Below are 10,100 nucleotides of genomic sequence, written 5' to 3' on the forward strand. Positions count from 1 at the left end.
TCCAGACAGTACAGTAAGTGAGGTTTTGCAAACCCAGGCAAGTCACGGGGGTTACAGATAGTGCGACAGAACTCTCCATTCACCTGACGAAGGGGCTAACCCTGAAAGCTTGTGAGTCTATTATCAAATAAATTGGTTGGACTAAAACCTGGTGTTGTCAGACTTTTTACTCAGTTCTCATTACCAGGAGATTGACCATTCTTTAATTTCTGTCCCTCAGTCCATGCAATCCTAAATCAGTTATAGGACAAGCCTAAAAATAAGGAAAGATTTTTATCCTGGTCCATTTAGCAAAACTAAATTATTTTTGATAAATGGATTTGCACTTTTATTGTGGCAGAAACCTTCCCAAAATCTGTCTCAAGATGAATCTCAGAACAACAACTTAACATAAGAACATAAGAACATAAGAAATAGGAGCAGGAGTAGGCCATCTAGCCCTTCGAGCCTGCCCCGCCATTCAATAAGATCATGGCTGATCTGTCGTGGCTCAGTTCCACTTTCCCGCCCTCTCCCCATAACCCTTAATCCCTTCTCTTATCAAAAACCCATCAACCCGCTTCTTAAAAATATTTAGCGAGGCAGCCTCCACCACTTCAACGGGCAGAGAATTCCAGAGATTCACCACCCTTTGAGTGAAGAAGTTCCTCCTCAACTCCGTTCTAAACCGCCTCCCCTTTATCTTGAGGCTGTGCCCCCTAGTCCTACTGTCTTTTTTGAGCGGGAAGAGTCTCTCCACCTCTATCCTATCCATCCCATTCATCATCTTATACGTCTCAATGAGATCTCCCCTCATTCTTCTAAACTCTAACGAGTACAAGCCTAGTTTATTCAGCCTCTCCTCATAGCTCAATCCCCTCAACTCCGGTATCAGCCTAGTAAACCTCCTCTGCACTCCCTCCAGGGCCAAAATATCCTTGCGCAGGTGCGGCGCCCAAAACTGCACACAGTACTCCAGCTGCGGCCTCACCAATGCCCTATACAGCTGCAGCAAGACCTCCCTACTTTTATATTCAATCCCCCTCGCTATGAAGACTTCTACTGCATTAGCGTGAACTTTTCCATTTCCCACATGGGCCATCATTATGACTTTATATAAATGACATTATCAATAGGGCCAATTTGTAGTAAAAGATAGGAAGTATTTAACCATAAGTCTGCTCCCATTAGAAACCAAGTTGAGACTATCAAAAGCTCATTCCAGTTATACATGACTTCAGTTATAATGTTCCAGTGGATAGAGGAGGTTTTTATCTTGACCTGTGTAATTTATATGAAAACTCAGATTCAGTTATGTCGACTCATTACACAACAGGCTTGAGGAAAGTGCCCAAAATGAAAAATAATACCGACATTTCTCACCTTGATGATCTTTGACAGACATACATCCTGAAATTATTTCAAGGCTGTAATCTCAGTTCAGGATTTTTTTTATCTTGTAATGTTGGAAAGCCAGTATTTGTCCCACATTCCTAATTGCCATAGGGGTGGGACTTGAGTTACATGTGGGCCAGACCAGATAGGAATGACAGTATCCCTTCCCTGAAGGACATGAGTGGAAGTTTTTTTTGGTGACAGATTAGTATTTTTAATGTTCATTTTCTGGCAATAAGCCACAAATTGTCAAGTTTACTGAATTCAATGATGGGGTTGAAAATTGCAACCACTGGTGTGCTAGTCCCATATCATAATCCCTGGGCTATCTCTTTCTGATGGTATACATGATGCAAACATCACTTTATGGCTCCTAGCTGCTTATATGTTGTTCTAATATCTGCTAGTATTGCTGATTCTTGTGCAGATCTCACAGAACAGCAGCAGTCCATTTAAACTGCAACTTACTAGTCAGTGTCTTGGCACTCTAACAATTTTACTTTTGTGTTTCTGCTGACGGTACAAGACCATTGTGTGGGAGTTGGTGACCACAGCACAGCATAAAGTACAATATAAAAACAGCTCATAGCACTTCAAAATCTGCTAATAAAGTGGCTACATAGAGATCAATCCTCGAAGTCACTTTTAATGTTTACTCTCTTACATTTGCACTTACAAACATTATGGGCATCTCAGCTTTCAGATGTACTGCATTTCTGCTCTACAACCAGAAGCTCTGACATGCTTTCTTACTGAAAGAAGTGCATACTTCTCCAGGAGAAACGCAACAATAGTTCACTAGACTGATGAAAGAATCATAGAATCCCAACAGTGCAGAAGGAGGCCATTCGGCCTATCAAATCTGCACCAACAACAATCCTGCCCATGTCCTATCCCCTTAACCCCACCTATTTACCTCACTAGTCCCCTGAAACTAAGGGGCAATTTAGCATAGCCAATCAACCTAACCCGCACATCTTAGGACTGTGGGAGGAAACCAGAGCACCCGCAGAAAACCCTCACAGGTTAGGGGAGCAATGTGCAAACTCCACACAGTCCCCAACGCCAGAATTGAACCCGGGGCCCTGATGCCATGAGGCAGCAGTGCTAACCACTGTGCCACCATGCTGCCCTATAGGGTATAAGGTTGTCCTATGTAAAGACACTGAGTCGACTGGACATTTGTTCTGTTGAGTTTAGAAAAATGAGATGTGATCTCATTAAGACATTTAAATTCTTTAAGGGGCTCAATAGGATGGATTCTAAGAGGATTTCTTTATGGTTGGCATGTCTGGCACTAGGGTTATAGTCTTAAATGAGTGATCTGCCATTTATAACTAAGATGAGATGTTTCTTCACTCAAAAGGTTGTAAATATTTGGAATTCTATATTCCAGATATCTGTGGATGCACAGTCATTGAGAATATTCATGAGAGACAGACTGATCTTTAGATATTAAGAGAATGAAGAAGTATGGGGATACCGCAGGAGGGTAGGATCAAGATAGACATTCAAACATTATTTTATTGAATGGAAGAGCAGGCTGAAGATGAAAGGACAGTATACAGCTACAGCAAATCATCAGAAAAGTGAATAAAAAGTCTTGTTAATTGTAAGGGAAATTGACGACAAAAGTAGGGAGATTATGCTTCAGTTGTACAGAGCATTTGAGACTACGCCTGGGGCACTTTTTACAGCAGTCTCCTTATTTAAGGAAAGATGTAACTGTGTTAGAAGCAGTTCAGAGAAGGTTTACTAGATTAAAACTAGGAATGAGTGGGCTGTCTAATGGGGAAAGGTTGGAGAGGTTAGGTTTGTATCCACTAGAGTTGAGGAGAGTCAGGGACAACTTTACGGAAATCTTTAAGATCCTGTTGACAGGGTAAATGTGGAGGGGATGTTTCCTCCTGTAGGAAAATCTGTAACTGGGGGGAGGGGGTCAGTCATTGTTTAAAAATGTGATGAGAAGAATGTATTTTCTCTCTGAGGGTGGTGAGTCTCTGAAACTCTCTTCCTCAAAAGGCAAGCAGAGTCTTTGAATACTTTTCAGGCAGAGCTAGATAGATGTCTTGATAAACAAGGGGGTGAAAGGTTAAGGGGGATAGGCAGAAATGTGGAGTTGAGGATGCAATCAGATCAGCCATGATCTTATTGAATGGAGTAAGAAGTCTCATAACACCAGGTTAAAGTCCAACAGGTTTATTTGGTAGCAAAAGCCACTGGCTTTCGGGGTGCTTGCTGCCCCTTCATCAGGTGAGAGGAAGGGACAGCAAGAGCCCCAAAAGCTAGTGGCTTCTGCTACCAAATAAACCTGTTGGACTTTAACCTGGTGTTGTAAGGCTTCTCACTGTGTTTACCCCAGTCCGATGCCGCCAACTCCGCATCATGACTTATTGAATGGCCCAGCAGGCTCGATGGGCCGAATGGCCTACTCCTCGTTGATAAATTGGTATGTCTCTGGTGTCAGGCTACGGTACCACTTTTGCCTAAATGTATAACCAAATGTGTTTTGGCTGGAAAGTCTCATGCCTGCAGACACTGACGGTCTGGCGAGTAAATACAGCTTGTTGTGTAATGCTGAGTCCGGGAGAGCTGGAGGATTCCAGTTGCAGTCTGTGGGACGGATTTTAACGATTGCCCTCCGCATACGTGCTCTGACAAAGTTGACATGCATCCAGAGCTCTGTTTCAGACCCCTATCCATTTGACCTCTAACTGGGAACGCTGATGTGAGCAGATAGCAGAGGAATGAAGTGTGATGCCGTCCCACGGTAGAAGAGTTCAGCTCTCACAGGTCGAGGCGGCTATGTGACGAAGCGGCGAGGTGACTCCTTGGGAGTGTTCTCCCAGTCTTTGCTCAGGAACAATGAAATCTCTATCCCTCCGGCTTCCTTAGAAACAAATCAAATTTCAATGCCCAGAAATTCAAGACTTGCAGAATGGAACAAACTGTGCGGAACGACTGCGCTCTTAGCTGCACAGGATGAAACTACTCAAGGAAGTGCCTTGAACCGCCGCGTTGGGGCTTGAGGATAGATGTCTCCCGCGGGCTATGAATCCTAGCCTGCAAACTGAAGCAGAGATCCAGACTCAGACACACACGCACACACAAAGCAGCCTCTAATGCCGCCCTTCCACCTTGGCTTATTGCTGTGGGAATTAGGTGTATTTGCAGGAAGTCACTTGGCACAGCAACAAGGAAGGGGAGCGGAAGAGTGAGTGAGTGTTGCGTGGAGGGGTGGAGCAGCGCCGGGGGCAGCCCGTCACGCAAACAGCCGCGTCAATGTGAAGGCACGGGCGGGTCTAAACACTGGGTGCGGGGCTTAGATTCGCCAGCGACACTGCTGTCAGTGGGACTGCAGCAGCCACAAGCCGGAGTGTCTTTGCAGGGAGAGGGTCCAGTCTGTGTTCCAGTTCTGGCTCTGTGTGTGTGTGTGTGTGTGTGTGTGACTGAAAGTGATCGCCTAGCTCCACTCCTCTGAAGCAGGAAGAGAGACAAGAGAAATATAATCAACAGTCGGTTTGATTTTAACAACAAACTCATCTGGCGGGGTAGAAGAGCAGCAGCGAACAAGGATTCACCGCTCGCTGATATGCGAGATTCGCTCTTGAACCGTGGCTTGTAAAGCAGATTTGTGTCACAGGTAATGTTGGACCGAACTGTGTATTCTTTTCATCTGTGTGGTTTCTTTTTTTTGTTGAAGGCGTTGCATAATTTGACTTCAGAAAGACAGCAGATGGTGCGAATTGTTTTGATGTTGCCTTTATGTCGGCTTTGCAAAGCGGAAGGTGCTTGCTGGGTTACTTACATTTCGCTTTCTATATGTATTTGATGTCATTTTTTCCACTCTGGGGACGCTACTTCTAAACAGGTGCGGTCTCAAACTTTTGAACCGAGAACACTTTGTTTCTGATTAATTGCGATCTTATCGATCTTAACCATTTGTAGCCTGGAGTAGTATTTCTGAAACAACACGGAACCGCGTCTAGGTGATTGAAGTGTGTGTCTGTGATTCTATAAAACAATGAACAAAACATGCTGGGAATAATCCTCCAATCTGTTCCCAAACAAAAAGGGAAAAGCTCTGTGTTCGTGTCGCCATACGCAGAACTCGCTGTTGTAAAGGTGTCTCGACGACACACGGAAGTTTCTAACAGATGACTACGTTTTAAGAGTCGTGTGGGTCGCTGTGTTATTTACAGACCTATATTGTTTAGAATTTCTGCACTCGCTGACTGTTCTGAACCAGAAGAGTATAATTGCGGTGTATAATTGCGGTGTCAGGTTAAATTCCGCTTAAATGCAGAGATTTTAAACAGGAGTTCTGGCAGGATCTTAAATCTTAAACTACTTACCAAAAGAGAAAATGCTGGAAAATCTCAGCAGGTCTGGCAGCATCTGTAAGGCGAGAAAAAGAGCTGACGTTTCGAATCCCGATGACCCTTTGCCAAAGCTACTTTCGGCTTGATGCAGGGGTAACTTGCCTTGGATCAGTTTAAAGATAAATCCTCTCTTTCCATCTTCTTGCCTTTAAATCTCTCCCTGTACGTGATCTCCGGCGCCAAAACATCATCCAGCAGCAAGATTTGCAAAGTAGCCTCTCTTGGTAAGATTGCCCAATTGTTGTGGTTTTCTATTACTACGGACTTGTGGTTGTTTCAGACTGATGGAACTGCCGGAGCTCATTTCGCTTTCAGTCTGTCAGACTGTGCCGGATTAAAAGAGCTTGGCGGAGAGGGGGGAGCCGGATTAGCTGCCACCTTGGGCTGGTCAATTTCAGAAATGTCAGTGAAATGGCGATGGAAACAAGACAGTGGGTGCTCTTTAATTGGCCACAGTCAACACTGCAAGGGCTATCACTATAGATTTCTGAAGAGCTGTACCGAGTCCCCAGTCTGCGGATAGACTTGCTCAGATTACTGTATTGAGCGCCGATGGAGATCGAACCCCTGCTATCCATCCATTCAGCTCCACACAAAGAAAGTCTGGGACATAGTCAACTTATTGAAATTCTATTTCTGAAACTCTTCAAGCCGATGGCATTGCATTTTCATTCGTACGTAACTAGGTAAAATGAAGTGCGTTGACCTCTTTCTGACATGGCTGTGTTGATTACTATTCTAAAATCCATTGTTTAAAACAAACTCTCTGTGACTGCAGTCAGATATGTTTCTGCCAAGGGACCCTCTCTCTCCCCCCTCCCTCCCAACTCGTCGTCATTTATCCAATGGCAGATCAATCTTCAGATCAGATTCTTGTTTACCAATCAGGTCTACTTCTATTGCTACTAATGTCAGTACGCCTTTGCTTTACTTCCCTGGAGCGCTAGCTCCTCTCTCCCTTCTCCCCGGCTGATGTGTCTCAGTTCCCCCGCACTATCTTGCCGTTTCGAGGTCCCTCGTGTAAGGCGGGGATGCTGGCGTGCAGGAGACTTTGGAAAGGTTGCAGTGTGCATTCTGTACATTTGGCCCTCATCATGCATCACTAAAAGCCTCGGCTTCCAGCACAGCCGAAGGCAGATGCAGATTAGCAAGACTCTGAAAGGGTTGGTCAGTAGACCATTCCTCTTCGCAGTTTGGGTTGACCTCAACGTTTTGGGAATTCATCGCTTCTGGTCTGATTAACGAGTGGAAATGGCAGCAGATGGCGCCGTATTCAGTCAATGTTAGCCGCTGCAAAAAATATAAAGCCAGGATACCCCATTCATCAGTCACTGTGATTCTACCGCTCCGTATAAAAATTACACTAGACAAAAGGGGATTTAAAAAACAATAAACAAATGCAGTGATTGGGGAAAGTAACCTCCCTATTTATGTGAAGCAAATACAAAGGATGTGTTGCTGGGCGCTTTGCTCTGGGAGTGCAGTGACTTGTATGGATGTGGTTGAGAGGCAGAATGGAATGCTAGCACACTCGGTGGGGTTTTATACAAAAAAAAGTTGTTTCTTTCAATAGAAATTAATTCGGTTAAAGCCAAAAATAGAGACTTTACTTAGCACATCTTTCATGTCTGTCGCGTATGTTCCCTATCCCCTGCTCTCCCCAAAATAAGAAGTGTTGGTTGCCGGAACAGTAGCCTTATTGTTGAGCCCTTAAAATTCAACGCGAACGTATTCTGGGGAAGTGCTGATATTCAGTTCCATTAGTGAATAATTATCGGATCATTTGTCTTAGCCAAAACATGTTGACACATTTGAAAGAGCAAGACCCAGCGGATCTCACAGTATCGAGCAGGGGCCAGGCCACTTTTCGGTTCTGAGGAGGGAGCTTACCCTCCCAAGGCCCCACTTGCTGTTTCACTTGCTTGGTTTTCCCTCCACGGGAGCCTATTGATGCAATGTGTATTTCCAGCAAGCTATAATTTTTTTTCAGATTAGTTTTTTTTGTAAATCACATATTCAGGAGTTCCCCAATTGGCCTGTCTATTGAAGCTCACCATGGAAATATGCTAAAAGTTACTTTGTCCGTTTTGGATGATGTTAGATCGATAGGGGAGGTAAACATGTGTGTGTGCGTGTGTGAACAAGTACTTCGGGCAAAATGATTACAGGCTGCATCCGAACTGTGTAAATGAGTTATATTGATAAGACACATTTAAACCTACTTTTCTTTTCTGTCTTCAGTGAGTGCGGGCCCCAGAGGAATCTCAGCATACTTCGAAGGGTTTCTGTGAATTTCCATGTGGAGTTTAGTCCGTACTCTCTCCGCTGGTTTAATAAATCCAGACTGAAGTCTTCCGTTATGGCGACCTTGTTTCTGGGGCTCTTCCTCTTCCTGCTCCACCCGGTGGTGGTGCCTTCCAGGCCGCCTTTGGATCTGGACCGGGTGCTGCCCTCTCACGCCCTACGCTACCTGTTACAGAGCAACCTCTCCAGCCGCTCCATCTTCCGGCCCACCGTGTTCCCGAACGGCACCATGCAGAGGCTCCCGCAGACCATCATCATCGGGGTAAGAAAGGGTGGCACCCGGGCTCTGCTGGAGATGCTGAACCTGCACCCGGAGGTGCGGGCGGCGGAGAGCGAGATCCACTTCTTCGACTGGGAAGGCAATTACGAGAAGGGGCTTGAGTGGTACAGCCGCCAGATGCCACTCTCCTACCCCCACCAGACCACGGTGGAGAAGACGCCGGCCTATTTCACTTCACATAAAGTGCCTGAAAGGATCTACCACATGAACCACAGCATCCGCCTCCTTTTAATACTGCGGGACCCCACCGAGAGGGTCATATCCGACTACACTCAGGTATTGTTCAACCGCATGCAAAAGCACAAACCCTTCCAGTCGGTGGAGCAACTGCTGATCCGGGATGGCCAGATCAATGTGGACTACAAAGCCATTAACCGCAGCCTGTATCACATTCACATGCAGAACTGGCTCAAGTATTTCCCCCTCAGTCAGATACACATCGTGGACGGCGACAAGCTGATCAGGGACCCCTTCCCCGAAATGGAAAAAGTGGAGAGGTTCCTGGGGCTCACGCCGCGGATTAACAGGTCCAATTTTTACTTCAACAAAACCAAAGGGTTTTACTGCCTGCGGGAGGGCGGCAGGGAGAGGTGCCTGCACGAATCCAAGGGGAGAACCCACCCGCAAGTGGACTCGGCTGTGCTGGACAAACTACATGGATTCTTTAATGAACCGAACCGCAAATTCTTCCACTTGCTCGGCAGGACATTCGATTGGCATTGAACGGACCAGTCTGCAGATTGCAAACTGAGGTTCTTTTTTCTAAAATCAATGATATACAATGTACAAAAAAAACTACACTGAAATAGTAATTTAAGTGGATTTCCTTAGAACGAGTAACTGTACAATATTACAAGTAGACCAATCTTTATCCAGAGCTAGTTATATTTTTCTACGTTGTCGCAACGATGCTGTAAAGTTCAACTTCCCAATGTGAGTTCTATTTGTTTCCTTGGTTATGTAACAGAGACAGAAGCGTCTGTTTAGTGGGAGGGAGGGTGGGGGGGAGGGGGGTCAGTATAGCCTGATGTGTTTCGTGGCAAAAGGCCCGGATCATGTCGTTAATGTTGGAATACTATTATATCGATATACTTTTCCTTTATACTTTGCAAGAAAATATTATTTTCTCCAAAGAGTGCAATATTTTGCTGGAGTCGTGTTATTCTAAAAGGTGTTGCACACACGCTGCTATTGTTCATTGGCATTATAAGCACTTCCCCAACAACTGGACAATAATAGATTCTCAGCGGATGGCAAGGACACCATTAGACTTCAGAGCGCCATTTCTATATTTGCTACTAGTTCCCACGGTATTTCAATTTTAATTTCCTTTTATTTATTTACGCGGGAGGGCGGTAAATATGATTCTTTTTGTATTGGGTATCCACTTGTTCTGGATACTGTCGTTTTTTGTAAACTACGGATTTTTCCGCTATATTGTACTAACCAGACCGTAAACTATGAAATAAAGCAAGTGTTTTTAACACGGAGATCTCACCTTTTATTTAACTTGTGCCATTTTATATTCGTCAGTTACAGACCAGTTCGAATTAAATCTAAAATAAAACAGAATTCGGAAACACCATTGCTGTCGTAGTGAACGTTTCATCCAATTATAACTTTAGGGACGGGCTAAAACGTAAAGCATTGGCCAAGTCTGAAGTTACTCTATCCCCAATTTGTGTTTAATCCATTCTCACCAATTAGCCAACAATTCAACTCACAACCTGACGAAGACCTTCAACTTCAGGATCCACCGT

At 44.8% G+C, this 10,100-nt stretch overlaps 1 protein-coding gene across 2 annotated transcripts; it reads left to right on the top strand.

Annotated features, from left to right (window-relative positions):
* Nucleotides 1-3,771: 3,771 nt before the first annotated feature.
* Nucleotides 3,772-9,828, top strand: hs3st1 (heparan sulfate (glucosamine) 3-O-sulfotransferase 1). Of its 2 annotated transcripts, none has more exons than XM_080190076.1 (2): nucleotides 3,772-5,017; nucleotides 7,998-9,828. In XM_080190076.1, exon 2 carries the CDS (start codon nucleotides 8,116-8,118, stop codon nucleotides 9,061-9,063), a length of 948 nt encoding a protein of 315 aa, XP_080046202.1. In that variant the 5' UTR covers nucleotides 3,772-5,017; nucleotides 7,998-8,115; the 3' UTR covers nucleotides 9,064-9,828. The 2 variants fall into 2 exon arrangements, with proteins under 2 accessions (XP_080046202.1, XP_080046192.1); XM_080190066.1 differs by lacking the exon at nucleotides 3,772-5,017 and adding an exon at nucleotides 6,196-6,442.
* The last annotated feature ends 272 nt before the right edge of the window (nucleotides 9,829-10,100 follow it).

Source organism: Carcharhinus amblyrhynchos, chromosome 1, assembly GCF_965287045.1.
Source record: "Carcharhinus amblyrhynchos chromosome 1, sCarAmb.v2.hapA, whole genome shotgun sequence".
NCBI lineage: Eukaryota > Metazoa > Chordata > Chondrichthyes > Carcharhiniformes > Carcharhinidae > Carcharhinus > Carcharhinus amblyrhynchos.

What these genes read in the sequence shown, in the direction of transcription:
- hs3st1 (XM_080190066.1), top strand. Translation starts at nt 6,309, where the DNA reads ATGGAGATCGAACCCCTGCTATCCATCCATTCAGCTCCACACAAAGAA. An exon ending in TTTCATTCGTACGTAACTAG is followed by an intron (nt 6,443 to 7,997) that starts GTAAAATGAAGT and finishes TTCTGTCTTCAG; the next exon opens with TGAGTGCGGGCCCCAGAGGA.